Here is a 16792-nt window from a genome sequence, read left to right on the forward strand (position 1 = left end):
AGGGGTGTATATGGCTCCAGTTTACCACCCTCAGAGACCAGCACTCTTATCTGGTCAATAGAATAGTCAATGTGTGATCAGTCTCTCGTGTATGGTCAGCCTGTTAAGGGAGAGTTATCCCTGTGCATGTGATCATGCTTAAAATAAGCTTCTGTCAATGAGAATCTCCCCTAAATGTTTAATAGCACCCTATTCCCTACATAGCCCTGAATGAGATCGCTTGTCAAGGTCACCATGACAACTTCCATTTAGCAGAGAAAACTATGTGAAAAAACAAAAAGAGTCTGTATCCTAAATGGCACCCTATTCTCTACAGATCCTGGTCAAAAGTAGTCCACTATATAGGGAATAGGGTGCCATTTGGGAGGCACACATGTACTGGTATGACATACTTGTCTCCTAAACCTTAATACAAAAGATCATATTTTCAGTGAGATTTGATTATACTGTACGTTGTTTATCCTGCCATTTACAAAGAGCTTCTAATTTGCACAGGGAGGGATATATGGGGTTTTTGGCTTACGAATTGGAAAAACTGTCCCAAATTGTCCCTAAAGGCAGTTTAATGAATAGCTTTACCTCGCTTCAACTCCCTGGGATGTACATGTGTTACCTCTGTGGTTGAAAGGCCAGTGTTTGTTGATGTCTTATATCAGGCAACAGTTTGAGTGTGTGGCTTCCTCTCCTCTCCTGGTTGGTGCACTGCATAGTGAGTGATGGTTACACAACTGTAGCCCTAATTCAATCAATTTACCCGTGTGACTTTTTTACATTCTGTTGTTCCAATTCCTCTCAGCTTTTATGTTTGACTCCCCGTAATGGCTTTTAAGCATATTGGGAGCAAACTGGTAATTCATTGTTTCCAATTCCATCAGTATGTGGTGTGTCATAAGGTCTATCCATTTTATATTATGCTGAATAGCTTGTTTACCTCTATCAAAAACTATAAAACATCACCAGAGAGAGAGAACCTCAACCACCCCACCCCATTCAGTTCTCGATCAGTCTCCCACTCTTTAACCAAAAGATCATTGTCGGTCGGGTATCACTTTTAAGTGTGTTGAGTGTTGCCCCGGTAACAGAGACTAGGCCAGGGAATAGGTAGGACAGTGTAGTGGTGGTATCCAGGGAGGTATCCAACAAGAAAGCACACCGCTGCCATGTGGACAGGGGTGTGTGTACCAAATGGCATCCTTTCCCTTATATAGAGCACTGATTTTTGACCAGAACCCTATGGGATTCCTTACGGGCCCTGGTCAGAAGCAGTGCACTACATAGTGAATATGGTGCCATTTGGGGCACAGACATGGACTGACCTCTCTTCATACCTACCAGGAAACATTCACTTTGCCTCAAAACACTTTCTTCACATAGTATGCATACCAAATGACACCCTATTCCCTATATAGTGCACTACTTTTGACCAGGATCTGTAGAGAATAGGGTGCCATTTAGGATGCAGACTCTTTTTGTTTTTTCACATAGTTTTCTAAATGCTAAATGCTAAATGGAAGTTGTCATGGTGACCTTGACAAGCAATCTCATTCAGGGCTGCTTTTCGTACTGTAAACAAGTTCTTGGAAAACCAAGTTCTTGGAAAACCAGAAAAAGTACATTTTCTCATAATGGATGTCATGAACTATACTTTGTAATTAAATTGTGTTAAAGGTTTTTATAGTGAATTGAATTGATACTGTAATCATACAACTATATATTTGGCTCCAGTCTTCCATGTAGATTCAATTGAGAGTCGAGGAGATTTGCTATTTACAAGTATCTCTCACAATCTAATCTAACACTGCATGAAATAACTAGTGTGTGTGGGGGTGTATATGTGTGTGTGTGTATATATATGTGTGTGTGTGTGTGTGTGTGTGTGTGTGTGTGTGTGTGTGTGTGTGTGTGTGTGTGTGTGTGTGTGTGTGTGTGTGTGTGTGTACAGTACCAGTCAAAAGTTTGGACATTCCTACTCATTCATGGGTTTTTCTTTATTTTTACTGAATTAAAATATGTTTTGGTTACTACATGATTCCATATGAGTTATTTCATAGTTGTGATATCTTCACTATTATTCTACAATGTAGAAAATTGTAAAAAATAAAGAAAAACCCTTGAATGAGTCGGTGTCCAAACCTTTGACCGGTACTATATGTGTGTGCGTAGGTGTATGTGCACCAATGTGGTTTTATGTACTGTATGTGTGTGTGTTTGTTTGTGTGTGTGTGTATGGCTGTGGGGCAGGTTTATTTACACACACACACACACACACACACAGACACACACACACACACACAGGTGTCTTTATTCCCTGGAGGTCCAGGGATGAGTTCCAAGTGGGCCAGGCAAGGCCATGTGCCGTAACCCTGCAGCCCCACAGACCTGTTTCAAAGCTGGCTTTGTGCTACGGAAACATGGCCTGCGACTCAAATAACACCCTATTCCCTATATAGTGAGCCCAGAGCCCTGTGGGCCTTGATTAAAAGTAGTGCACTATATAAGGAATATGGTTCCATTTGGGATGCTGCCATGGGTTTCTGCACTGAGATGGGATTATCCCTGTGGCCAGGCAAGGGCACGATTATACAATCCCCATTAAGAGTAGCCGAGTTTCATCCACTAGGCTTTAAGTGATTATTATATTAAAAGTGCCCTTCAGTCCATAGGCAGGCGGCCTGGTAATATTGGAGAGTGTAATTGTAATTTTGTAAATGGGGGGTTGATGATCTCTAGTCACCTCACACATTGTTCCTCACCTGTGTGTATCTGCTGTGCTCTTAAAACACACCATAATGAATGTTGGCCATGCGCAGTGGACGCCTGCTGTCTGTCGACAAACGGTAGCGGTTCAACATGTAGAATCATCTGGAAATGAATAGAAAATGACGGCCGATGTTCTGTGGTCGGAGGCAACCGGACCGCTACCTGCTGCGCTGCCACTGTTGGTCTGTCTTGTCCTCTAGGTGAAGAGGAGGAAGTGGATAGAGCTCTGTCTCTCAGTATGTTATCCTATAACAGGACAAGCAGGAAATAAGTCACGACCATATACCTTACTTCATTGTTTATTCCATGCTGCTGAACGTGCTAAAACTGACAGGGAGATCTGAAGCTTTCAAGGCTAATTTGCATCTCTACCTATAGGTTTAACCTGCTTAACTCCTGATGACATACTCTTTGGTGTAGGACTGGATGCATAAAGAACCTCTCTGTCACTAGATGAGACATCGACAGCTCCTTGTACTACACTGGTATTTAGGGTGTTGAGGCTGTCCTAATATGGGCACCGTAGATAGAGAGGTGTTTGTTTCCCTGGAACAGTGAGTGTGTCTATAAACTCATTGCCCCCTCATCTACTCAACAATGCAGTACATCCACAGCAACCGTTAGTGGCAGTGATGTCACTGATATCACAGAAACAACAGTATAGTCCTCCTCCTTCAGTTGCTGTGAAAATGTAGCGTGATTTGCAGTGAATGTATTGCAATAAACTGGTGGTGTGTTGAAATCTGAGATGACTTTTCCTCCCATACTGACCTGCTGGAGTCATTTCCTGGGACTGCTTGTCTTTGTGTGTGTGTGTGTGTGTGTGCCTGTGTGCGTGTGTTTTCTTGTGCGTGTGTTCACTAATCTATCCTTACAACCAGCTAGCAAGGAAGCATAAGAGATTGTGTAAACTAAGCATCAAATGAAATCAAAGTGCATTTTTCAGTTTGATGTTTTAGTAACAGACTTTTAGGCCATTTTAAAGAAACTTGATCACTGGCTGTGACTCATACTAAACAAATCAAATCAACTAGCACGCCAGTGTGTTTTCTTCTTCTAAGCATTGACATGACACCATCACTCTCCTGGGCTACAGCCCAAATGGCACCCTATTCCCTACATAGTGCACTACTTTCGACTATTGTCCTATGGGTCCTACTCAAAAGTAGTACACTATGTAGGGAATAGGGTGCCATTTGGGAGGCAACCCTGTAGTTATGTTATTAAAAAAAACACTCCCTGGTGATGTCATGAAGGACTTGTTTCTCTTCCTCCTCTGGTCTGTGGAAAAGGAGGGATGAGAACTAACATCCGTTGAAGAAGGGTGAAGGGTTTCTATGGATGTGACGAAGCTGTGTGTACCCCTTCTCCCCTGGTCTGATGTGACGAGGCTGTGTGTACCCCTTCTCCTCTGGTCTGATGTGACGAGGCTGTGTGTACCCCTTCTCCTCTGGTCTGATGTGACGAGGCTGTGTGTACCCCTTCTCCCCTGGTCTGATGTGACGAGGCTGTGTGTACCCCTTCTCCCCTGGTCTGATGTGACGAGGCTGTGTGTACCCCTTCTCCCCTGGTCTGATGTGACGAGGCTGTGTGTACCCCTTCTCCCCTGGTCTGATGTGACGAGGCTGTGTGTACCCCTTCTCCCCTGGTCTGATGTGACGAGGCTGTGTGTACCCCTTCTCCCCTGGTCTGATGTGACGAGCCTGTGTGTACCCCTTCTCCCCTGGTCTGATGTGACGAGGCTGTGTGTACCCCTTCTCCTCTGGTCTGATGTGACGAGGCTGTGTGTACCCCTTCTCCCCTGGTCTGATGTGACGAGCCTGTGTGTACCCCTTCTCCCCTGGTCTGATGTGACGAGGCTGTGTGTACCCCTTCTCCTCTGGTCTGATGTGACGAGGCTGTGTGTACCCCTTCTCCCCTGGTCTGATGTGACGAGCCTGTGTGTACCCCTTCTCCCCTGGTCTGATGTGACGAGGCTGTGTGTACCCCTTCTCCTCTGGTCTGATGTGACGAGGCTGTGTGTACCCCTTCTCCTCTGGTCTGATGTGACGAGGCTGTGTGTACCCCTTCTCCTCTGGCCTGATGTGACGAGGCTGTGTGTACCCCTTCTCCTCTGGTCTGAAGTGACGAGGCTGTGTGTACCCCTTTTCCTCTGGCCTGAAGTGATGAGGCTGTGTGTACTCCTTCCTCTCCCCTAGTCTGAAGTGTGTATGGCTCGGTGTATGATGGGTGTATTGCTTGGTGTATGGTGTGTGTATGGCTCGGTGTATGGTGTGTGTATGGCTCGGTTTATGGTGTGTGTATGGCTCGGTGTATGGTGTGTGTATGGCTCGGTTTATGGTGTGTATGGCTCGGTGTATGGTGATATGGCTCGGTGTATTATGTGTGTATTGCTTGGTGTATGGTGTGTGTATGGCTCGGTTTATGGTGTGTGTATGGCTCGGTGTATGGTGATATGGCTCGGTGTATTATGTGTGTATTGCTTGGTGTATGGTGTGTGTATGGCTCGGTTTATGGTGTGTGTATGGCTCGGTGTATGGTGATATGGCTCGGTGTATGGTGATATGGCTTGGTGTAGTATGTGTGTATGGCTTGGTGTATGGTGTGTGTATAGTTTGGTTTATGGTGTGTGTATGGCTTGGTGTGGGTCAGCTGCCTGCCTTGCCTTGCTCTGACATAGCAGTGACTTCTTGAGTCACAAACAAACATGACGACTGATGGCTCAGAAGGAAGAGTGACAGAAGGGAACTGCTATTTGGAGTAGTTGCTAAGAACGGCATGTCTCAGAATCTGAGAAGAAGAAGAAGATGGAAGATGGCTGACTGTTGGTGTCTTTTGAGCCTCAAATCACTCTTTCCTCTTTTGAACATGAATTTATCCCAGTGTAAATAAATGACAGAGGGATAGCAAAAGTTCTGCAGTCACACACATTAGAGCACACACTTACACACACACATACTCACACAAATGCGTGTGTAAACACACACACACACACACACACACACACACACACACACACACACACACAATCCCATCCCTTAAGGGGGCAAGAGGGGCACAGGAAGAGCTCTGTCATTTGAAAAGAATGCCGGCGAGGGTCATAAACAGGTCATGGATTAGAACTAAAACACAAAGTCAAATTGAATTTATCAACAGCATGTTATTAAAACATGATATGTGTCTGGTATTTTTGTCAAGCACTGCATTTTCTCAATGCTACCTCTCAGACTCTACATACACACAGGCGCATCCCAAATGACACCCTATTCCATACATAGTGCACTATATTTGACCTGAGCCGTATGGGCCCTGATCAAAAGTGGCGCACTAAACAGGGAATAGGATGCCATTTGGGACGGAGATACAGTCAGACTCTGCAGCAGTCAGAGTGTGTTTACATATTCTCCACATGTCAAACTGTCTCTAAATGATTAGGTAAACTCTGTCTGTCTGTCTGTCTGTCTGTCTGTCTGTCTGTCTGTCTGTCTGTCTGTCTGTCTGTCTGTCTGTCTGTCTGCAGAACAATGTGTCTTGAGGGCTGGGTGGTGGTGTTCTCAGATAGCTGTTCTTTGTATGATTGTGATGTTGTGTGTGTGTGTTGATTGTTTCAAACTTTTCACATCATCATAGATCTTAAAAGTATACGACTATTTTCTTCAATTTGTACCCTTAAATGAGCCTTGTTCATGGCCCCATTTCAGAGCAGAAGAATGGAATGCACAAACACTCAACCTCTGTTTCACAAAGAGCCACAAAATACACTTTTATCTCTCAGTTGTTGGGCTGTGAAGACTCAGAGCTATGTACCTTCTACAGACTACAGCACTTCCTCTGCACAGGAACAAGCGGTTTGTAACTTGGCAACCATATACTCAGGCTATGGTATGCATGGCAAAAACACAATTTTCTCTACCTAGACAATTGGGAGTTTTTTAAATATATATATTATTAGCTTGTTCTGTCATATAGGGCTGAATCCATGAGATCTTGAGGTCTGCATGCGTGACTCGATTTCTCTCACAAATATACTATTGACATGATTTATGCTTAAGTCAGAGTTGCGTGATCGAGAGACACACCTGTCTATATAAGGTCCCACAGTTGACAGTGCATGTCAGAGAAAAAACCAAGCAATGAGGTCGAAGGAATTGTCTGTAGCGCGCCAAGACAGGATTGTGTCGAGGCACAGATCTGGGGAAGGGCGCAAAAATGTCTGCAGCATTGAAGGTCCTCAAGAACACAGTGGCCTCCATCATTCTTAAATGGAAGATGTTTGGAACCACCAAGAGACTTCCTAGAGCTGGTCGTGTGGCCAAACTGAGCAATCGGGAGAGAAGGGCCTTGGTCAGGGAGGTGACCAAGAATCTGATGGTCACTCTGACAGAGCTCTAGAGTTCCTCTGTGGAGATGGGAGAACCTTCCAGAAGGACAACCGTCTCTGCAGCACTCCACCAATCAGGACTTTATGGTAGAGTGGACAGACGGAAGCCACTCCTCAGTAAAAGGCACATGACAGCCCGTTTGGAGTTTTCAAAAGGCACCTATAGGACTCTCAGACCATGAGAAACAAGATTCTCTGGTCTGATGAAACCGAGATTTAACTTTTTGGCCTGAATGCCAAGTGTCACGTCTGGAAGAAACCTGGCACCATTCCTAGGGTGAAGCATGGTGGTGGCAGCATCATGCTGTGGGGATGTTTTTCAGAAGCAGGAACTGGGAGACTAGTCAGGATCGAGGCAAAGATGAACAGAGCCATTTACAGAGATCGTTGATGAAAACCTGTTCCAGGCGCTCAGGACCTCAGACTGGGGCGAAGGTTCACCTTCAAACAGAACAATGACCCTAAGCACACAGCCAAGACAACACACTTAACCCTAAATGCTCATGTAAGCTGCTCTGAATAAGAGCATCTGCAAAATAACTAAAGTGTAAATGTAATGTTCATTTTGCTGCCTCCAACTTTGTTTTGGAGAATTTGGCAGTAGGTCCAACCGGCCTCACAATCACAGACCATGTGTAACTACGCCAGCTCAGGACCTCCACATCCGTCATTTTAACCTGCGGGATCGTCTGGGGGGTGCTGAGGAGTATTTCTATCTGTAATGAAGCCCTTTTGTGGGGAAAAACTCATTCTGATTGACTGGGCCTTTGTGGGTGAGCCTGGCTGCCAAGCGGGTGGCCCTATGCCATCCAAGGCCCACCCATAGATGCACCAATGCCCAGTCATGTGCAATCCATAGATTAGGGCCTAATGTATTCATTTCAATTTCAACTGTAACTCAGTAAAATCTTTGAAACTGTTGCATTTTGCGTTTATATTTTTGTTTAGTATACTTTGCTGTAATGGCAATTGAAGATGTTCAAAACAGTGGCCAGACAAAAACAATGGATTTTTCCCCCTTTAGAATAACAAAAAAAACTATTTCATAGTCGATACTAATTCAGAGGGGAATTCCTTTACCATCCAAATTAATGAGGCCCTCTGGTTGATGGGGCTGTGGACGTCATGGCAACCTTGTCCCACTTATCTTAACTTCCTGTAGTTCTATGGCATCTATGCTATGTGTTCTAGTGAGGTAACAGATCAGTGAGGTACAGGGAAAAAAGCAAATACCTGTTTACCTTTTGTTTCCTATTGGGCTGCCCTGTCCAGAGCCTCTCCTCTCATCCAACACACTGATAGATGTACCCTTAATGGCTTGTCAAGAGCTATATACGGGGGGTAATCTTAGCAACCAGAACCAAATCAGCTATTTACATTTTAGACTAATACGGGAGTAAAATGGCTGTGTCTGATTCAGGGTTTTAGATGTCTCGTTGAGTGCAACCCCAATTTAACTCAAGGTCTTGTTGTGCGTCAGTTGATAGCTTGATTTCGTGTTGAGGCTCGGGTTTGGTTTAACACCGTCAAATGTGTCCATACAGTGCAACAGCACACCTATTTCCTGGTCTGTTGCAACTTCAGCTGGTTCTGCATTTGCAGTATCTTCTGTGCGATATGCACACATAGCAGAAAATAGATCCCCCTGGCCCCTCACACACTCATCTTAAAGTTAAGACGCTACATGAGCCAGTGCCTGTGAGAGGAGGACTCTGCTCCGGATGAACTGATATGGCCTGATCTCATTGAAATCAAATTTTATTTGTCACAGGTGCCAAATACAACAAGTGTAGATTGTACAGTGAAATGCTTACTTACAAGCCTTCCCAATGATGCAGAGTTCAAATAAGGAAAGAAAAATGAAGCTACACGAATGAAGCTAGAGTATATATATCTCAGATAATGGCATATGAGTACTGTAGAGATTAGAGGGTGTACGACAAGACGGGGAGGTGGGGCTCAGCTGTTTAGATGGACTTATGTACCAAAGGCATCCTGTAACGGAACCAGGCCACCGCTGATGCTCAGTCTGCTCTGCTGTGATTCCTGGGTAGTGAGCCGAGCAGGGATGGGGTGGAGGAGGAGGGTTCAGACATGACCCAGACCTCTCTCTCTCCCAGTCTCCTCAGTGATCTGATCATGTTTAACGTCTTACTAGCGTGGCGGACTGAGTCGTCAGAATCAGAAAATCCTCTTTAGGGTCTGATGAGAGGGTGATGATAGAGTGGAGATTGTGTGTCTGCCAGAGCTAAGCTTGGTTAATAGTGGTTTAACACAGAGGGGATCAGCTCTTTTTACATGTATTCACATGGCTGCTTAGTTTTTCCCATTAAAGTCACACTCTGTAAGATGTGCTCACCCAATCAAAGACTAGGCCACCGGCAAAATTGTAAACGTTACGGGGTAGCAAAAGTATCCCATGGCATTTTCACACGCAAATAGCACTTGATTTATATGATATATCTGTGGTGCTCATTCCTTATGTGAGTCGAAGAATCAAACAATTGCTTATCGTTGTGGCAAGTATGTGGATTACAGATAGTACTGCAGTACTACGAAGTTGGCTTTTTTTATGCCTCTAACATAAAACAAGATAATGTCATGATGCATCATGTGATCAGGCAGCCCACTGGGTACACACTAGTTGAATCAACATTGTTTCCACGTCATTTCAATGAAATTACATTGAACCAACGTGGAATAGACATTAAATTAAAATCAAATCAAAATCAAATCAAATTGTATTTTTCACATACATATGGTTAGCAGATGTTATTGCGAGTGTAGCGAAATGCTTGTGCTTCTAGTTCCGACAGCGCAGCAGTATCTAACAGGTAATCTAACAATTGACGTCTGTGCCCAGTGGGAGACCTCCGCTCATGGGGCTGATAGATATATCCTGAGATTTCTATTTCCCTATCGCCCCAAGATCATAATCTTTCATTTTTATGATATTGAATCATGATGAGATTTATACTTTATCCTAAAGTATAACATGAGATGACCCTATGTCTGACATAAAATACATGGGGACATATCACGTTGAGGGATCAACCATAAACAGTCATCCACCCTGTGGCACATCACATTTACATTATTCCATGCAGGCTCCATCCAATAGGAGACCTAAATACTTCATTCTGATAGGATAGACAGAGGACATCTCACTTCCTTGTTTGCCTTGCTCAGTTTAGTCTGATTTGCATGTACATTATCTCTGTTACAGATTTCGGAGTCAGATTAACGTTCTGATTCTAACTCCTACAGATACTGTGTCCTGTCCCCTGGGTGGATGGCTGTCCGTTGCTGATGTGTCGATAAAGTTTGGACTGTAATATAAATTACACTGCCTTTTTACTATTAGCAGAGTTCAACAAGCAGTTGACCTCTATAGACACAAAGTATTGTCTCTTGACATACACAGGACTGTGTGGTTTTGTCTTCATGGGCTACTGCTTAACTGATGACTGCATCTGAATATTTTATGTGTTATTTGTGGTCACCGTGCCTTTTAGTAGTTCAGTGTGTCAAGTGGTGGGTTATTGCTTCTGGGGGGCGTCTGTATGCTGTTGGGTTGAACTGGGCTGGTTGGCTTGTGGTGTGGTGTATTTTAGTATGTCAGTCAATCAGTCAATATGGCACATTGTTTGGGATGCCCTGTGTGTTATGGTCAGTTGGGTGTCATATTGTTTGGGTTGGGGATGTGTTATGGTCTTGTCAGTTGGGTGTCATATTGTTTGGGCTGTACTGTATCTGCAGCTGTAGGAGGACAGATGGCTAAAGGCAGCAAGGTGTCAATGACAGGACCTCATCATAATTCATGACTAGAGGAGATTCATCTCTGCAACTCCTAATGAGAGCTGTGCAGCTACCAGTCCGGAGCCTGTGGGTTCAATTTCCTGCTGTCACTCGCTCTGTGCTGTGCTGGCTGCTGACACACTCCATGCAAACTGCAAACACACTCCATGCAAACTGCAAACACACTCCATGCAAACTGCGCTTCACTCGTTTCCTGCTAGTAGTGTAGGTCTACAAGGGCCCCATCCACAATCCCTTCTCAGAAAAAAAACGTTGCTCTATATGCCTTAACTAAAAATAACTTTTAATTGAGAATCCCAGGCCTAAGTTATACATACTATCAGTTATTGGAAGCACTGCACTGTGACATATTGTGTAAACCAAACATACCTGTAATACTTCTCCTCCTCCTCCTCCTCCCAGTTCCCAGAGTGTGGATTCTTTGGCATGTACGACAAGATCCTTCTGTTCCGCCATGATCTAACTTCAGAGAACATCCTGCAGCGACTGACGTCAGCGGAGGACATCCATGAGGGAGACCTGATCGAGGTGGTCCTCTCCGGTGAGACCTGGAAAAGGGTTGGAGATACTCCATGTCACAAGAAATTAGGTTGATATCGAGAGATGAGGTTGATATTGAGAGATGAGGTTGATATTGAGAGATGAGGTTGATATTGAGAGATGAGGTTGATATCGAGAGATGAAGCAGATTAATGCAGGGTAGTAACATTATGAGTTGCGATTATGGTTCGTTGTTTAGCTAGCTAGCTACACGTCTAAATAAAAGACTCCACTATGCAAGTAACCATTTCAATAGAATGTTCATGAGATCACTGAGACTACTGTCAATAGACGGAGATGGTCAATTCTATCTACTCTTTCAGAGCACTCTCTTCTGATTGTGCCATAATAACAGAATCAATTTACGAACGCTCAACACCCGTTGAATATGGCCAGTGTCAGTAAACGTTGGCAAAAAAGCATAATTAAATTGTTGCCAGCAGCACAGTTACAGTCACCTACTTTCTGGATAACATGAAAACAGCCTAACCAGCTCTGCTACGGTGAGTAAAATGGTCAGAGTTCTCTCATTTGTGTCTGGAAGTAGCTAGCAAGCTAGCCAACGTTAGCCAATTAGCTTGGGTGCTGTTGTTAGGTCAGAACGCTTGGATCAACCATACTCCTCGGCCAGAGTGTCCAGTGTGCACTCTGAATGCTCCGAGAGCGAAACGCTCTGAATTTACGAACCGGTCGATATGACAACGCTCTGAGCACACTCTGGCACTCCAGATTTAATTTATGAACGCAAGCGTAGTATAAACCAGCCTTTAGTCTTGACATTTTTGGTTGTTCAGTACATGGCCTCACATGTGAATCCTCAAAGAGATGGGTGGGGCTAAGGATAAAGAGGGTGTGAACAATGCTGTATGGGTTTAGACAAAGAAGTGCTCTCCCGTAGGTGTACCAAAACATTCAAGGGCCATTTTCTCAAAAGGGATGTTACAAGTCTTTTAACTTTCAAAGCAGATTTACTTTCCCATTGTTCTTCAACTGTAGTGTATTATATACAGTTTTCTAGCTCTGAGTCTCTACTTAATTTTTTTTTAAAACACTATTTAAAATGTTGCTACATAAGAGTGAATCGAGCCAGACCGTCACATTTAGGATGTGCCACATTATAGGTACAGGGATCTCTTTGTTTACCCTGTAACACCCCAGTGTTTCAGATCTCTCCAGATCTCTCCTGTGTAGCTACTATTTTGTCCATATGCCCACCCCCCATGTCTCTCCTATGTATCCCCTTCAGTATTCATCCCCTATGTCAACCTATGATAACCCCACAACATTTTCGGTGGGCATATTCCCTTTCAATGGCAGTGCCTTGTGGTCTGTTGTTGATCATCCTAGGTGTGAAACTCAACCAACACCTGAACAGCTACACACCCCAGAGTAGTATTAATTTAGAAATCCAACACACAAGATGAAATGTATGAACTCACAGCCCAACCACACAAGACTCAACCCCAGACCACTTCCTGATCCTCTCTGCTTGTTTTTGGTGCAGCACGGCCCCACAGTCAGTGCAGATGTAGTGTTGATTAAGTTTTAGTCTGACTGTTCTATACGTTTCTCCATCACCTGCTACTCTGTGTGCTCGGGATAAAAGACTAAAATGTCATGTTTTTCCCTTTCTGGTTTTGCCCAGACAGGGCTGCTGAGTTCAGCTCGGTTCAGATCCCTGTCACCTTCTTTGTTCTGCTCTATTCTGCCCTGTTCTGTTTTGCCTTATTCTGCCCTGTTCTGCTCTGCTCTGTTCAGTTCTGATCTGTTCTGCCCTGTTCTGCTCTGTTCAGTTCTGACCAGTTCTGCGCTGTTCTGCTCTGTTCTACTCTGCTCTGCTCTGTTCTGCCCTGTTAGCCTCTGTTCTGGTCTGCCCTGGTCTGCCCTGTTCTGCCCTGTTCTACTCTATTCTGTTCCGTTGTAATGTGTTCTGTTCTACTCTGCTCTGCTCTGTTGTGTTCTGCCCTGTTCTACTCTGTTCTAATGTGTTCTACTCTATTTTTCCCTGTTCTACTCTGTTATGTTCTGCTCTGTTCTGCAAGGTCTAAGCTGGTGTCTCTCAGAGACCGTGGCAGATTACTCTTGACTCCCAATTTCAAAGCAATGCAATTTATATTTCTGTAGTTGCTGATTCTCCGTGATTGATGAGGACGTTGATCCTGACCTGATTAATGTTGCTCATGCACTTTCACATCTATCCCCACCTAGTCATTGTTAGATTAAGGATAGGATAAGACTATTATTATCATGTATAGTCTTATGAATACATTTTAGGTACCTAACCTGTGTGTCATTTAGAAAACCAATAGCAGAGCAGTGTGTTTTTTTTCTGAGTGCAGAATGCTCTCATCTCTCCTCTAAAGTGAATAATTGCCCTTTCAGAACGCTGTCTGGTTTGTTGTGTACTCACTGAGAATGCGGTTGCTATGGCGCTGTTTTTCATTTCAACCACTTGGCCTTCATGTTCGCCTATTGATAAAAAGACAGAGAGGGGTTTATGAACAGTAAATCTATTTTCTTTGAAAACGGACATGAAATTAAGGGTTGGACTGAGCAAAGAGCAAAGGTGGCTAGACTTCAGAGAGAAAGAAGCCAATTTGTGCCCTCAGAGAAATGTCCAACAGGGAGAGAACAGGCATGTCACTCAACAGTTCTCAATGTAACTACATTAAAGTGACTCATGAATACCCCAATTAACTATGTCTACGTCCCAAATGGCACCCTATTCTCTATATAGTGCACTACTTTTGATCAGGACCCATACTACAGTTAAAGTCGGAAGTTTACATACACCTTAGCCAAATACGGGCAGTTTTTCACAATTCCTGGCATTTAATCCTAGTAAAATTCCCTGTCAGTTAGGATCACCACTTTATTTTAAGAATGTGAAATGTCAGAATAATAGTAGAGAGAATGATTTATTTCAGCTTTTATTTATTTCATCACATTCCCAGTGGGTCAGAAGTTTACATTCACTCAATTAGTATTTGGTAGCATTGCCTTTAAATTGTTTAACTAGGGTCAAACGTTTCGGGTAGCCTTCCACAAGCTTCCCACAATAAGTTGGGTGAATTTTGGCCTATTCCTTCTGACAGACCTGGTGAAACTGAGTCAGGTTTGTAGGCCTCCTTTCTTGCACACGCCTTTTCAGTTCTGCCTATAACATTTCTATAGGATTGAGGTCAGGGCTTTGTGGTGGCCACTCCAATACCTTGGCTTTGTTGTCCTTAAGCCATTTTGCCACAACTTTGGAAGTATGCTTGGAATCATTGTCCATTTGGAAGACCCATTTGCGACCAAGCTTTAACTTCCTGACTGATGTCTTGAAATGTTGCTTCAATATATCCACATAATTTTCCTCCTCATGATGCCATCTATTTTGTGAAGTGCACCAGTCCCTCCTGCAGCAAAGCACCCCCACAACATGATGCTGCCACCCCTGTGCTTCATGGTTGGGATGGTGTTCCCCCTTTTCCGTCCAAACATAACGATGGTCATTATGGCCAAACAGTTCTATTTTTTTTTCATCAGACCAGAGGACATTTCTCCACAAAGTACGATCTTTGTCGCCATGTGCAGTTGCAAACCGTAGTCTGGCTTTTTTATGGTGGATTTGGAGCCGTGCCTTCTTCCTTGCTGAGCGGTCTTTCAGGTTATGTCGATATAGGACTTGTTTTACTGTGGATATAGATGATTTTGTACCTGTTTCCTCCAGCATCTTCACAAGGTCCTTTGCTGTTGTTCTGGGATTGATTTGCACTTTTCGCACCAAAGTACGTTCATCTCTAGGAGACAGAACTCACCTCCTTCCTGAGCGGTATGACGGCTGTGTGGTCCCATGGTGTTTATACTTGCGTACTATTGTTTGTACAAATGAATGTGGTACCCTCAGGCGTTTGGAAATTGCTCCCAATGATGACCCAGACTTGTGGAGGTCTACAATTTTTCTTCTGAGGTCTTGGCTGATTTCTTTTGATTTTCCCATGATGTCAAGCAAAGAGGCACTGAGTTTGAAGGTAGGCCTTGAAATACACCCACAGGTACACCTCCAATTGACTCAAAGGATGTCAATTTGCCTATTTGAAGCTTCTAAAGCCGTGACATCATTTTCTGGAATTTTCCAAGCAGTTTAAAGGCACAGTCAACTTAGTGTAAGTAAACTTTTGACCCACTCATATGTCTGAATAGTAACACAACCACAAAGGCACAATGTTCAAGTCAACCATAACGACCGTCAGGCAGTAGGTTACATCCTGGATGTCGATAAATGGTGATTCAATACGTAGCTAGAGTCGTCAGAAAAGTAACAGAAAATGATGGGGGAGACGTTTTGTGGTCAGAGGCGATAGGACGGCCACCCATTCATCAGCTGGGTCTGTTTTGTACTTGACATGCATCTGAAAGGAATTAACAACACTCTGAATCAGAATGACAGTTGAAAAATAATAACATCATGACAGTCTTGTAGGATTGGGGCGATTTCTACTGGCTTTCTGCTAAAGGATTGGCCCACTTCATTTCAAACATTCTAATGGTTTGATCATGACTCATCACAATCCATTTCCTCTGGTATTCATGTCCATGCTTGTCTCGCCTCTTTGTTAATGTTGTTTTTCTTGCAGTACACTAACCCAGTGTGTGTTTGTGTCTCAGCTCTAGCCACTGTCGAGGACTTCCAGATCCGGCCCCATGCCTTGTATGTGCACTCCTACAAGGCCCCGGCCTTCTGTGATGACTGTGGGGAGATGCTGTGGGGCCTGGTCCGACAGGGCCTCAAATGTGAAGGTATGTCTGGACCCTGCCCCAGTGCCCCCTCAGCCCAGAGCTACTGATCCCAGTCACGTCACTCCTGACCTAGGTTTCACCTCAAATCAAACTCCTGTCTCACATAGTTTTAATCATATGTAACCTGATAGAAGAGTAAAACAGCACTGAACATTCACCTGGATACAGGTCATTCACATGACCTACACTATTCACTATAAGTCTGAGAGAGAGAGAGAGACATGCATGTATGGTTTCTAAGTACTGTGCCTCCTCTATAGGATGTGGGCTGAACTACCACAAGCGCTGTGCCTTTAAGATCCCTAACAACTGTAGCGGGGTGAGAAAGAGACGGCTGTCCAACGTGTCCCTGCCTGGAGCCATGCTGTCCGTCCCCCGCCCAGCCCCCATCGAACATGTCCCTGTTTCCCAGGAAGAGGTAGGGAGACACTCTCTGTCCTTGTCCCAAATAGGACTCTGTTCCCTATTTAGTGCCCATAGGCCTCTGGTCAAAAGCAGTGCACTCTG

The 16792-nt window shown here is 44.2% G+C and overlaps 1 protein-coding gene across 2 annotated transcripts in view; it reads left to right on the plus strand.

Moving 5' to 3' along the window:
- The window catches only part of LOC139415016 (serine/threonine-protein kinase D3-like), a 59561-nt gene that overhangs the window by 24422 nt on the left and 18347 nt on the right, over nucleotides 1-16792 (plus strand). For both annotated transcript variants that reach the window (XM_071162752.1, XM_071162753.1), the window contains 3 exons: nucleotides 11363-11501; nucleotides 16154-16285; nucleotides 16546-16703. In XM_071162752.1, the coding sequence (XP_071018853.1) occupies nucleotides 11363-11501; nucleotides 16154-16285; nucleotides 16546-16703 (429 nt within the window). The remainder of the gene's footprint in view (nucleotides 1-11362; nucleotides 11502-16153; nucleotides 16286-16545; nucleotides 16704-16792) is intronic.

Source organism: Oncorhynchus clarkii, chromosome 8, assembly GCF_045791955.1.
Source record: "Oncorhynchus clarkii lewisi isolate Uvic-CL-2024 chromosome 8, UVic_Ocla_1.0, whole genome shotgun sequence".
In the NCBI taxonomy this organism is placed as follows: domain Eukaryota; kingdom Metazoa; phylum Chordata; class Actinopteri; order Salmoniformes; family Salmonidae; genus Oncorhynchus; species Oncorhynchus clarkii.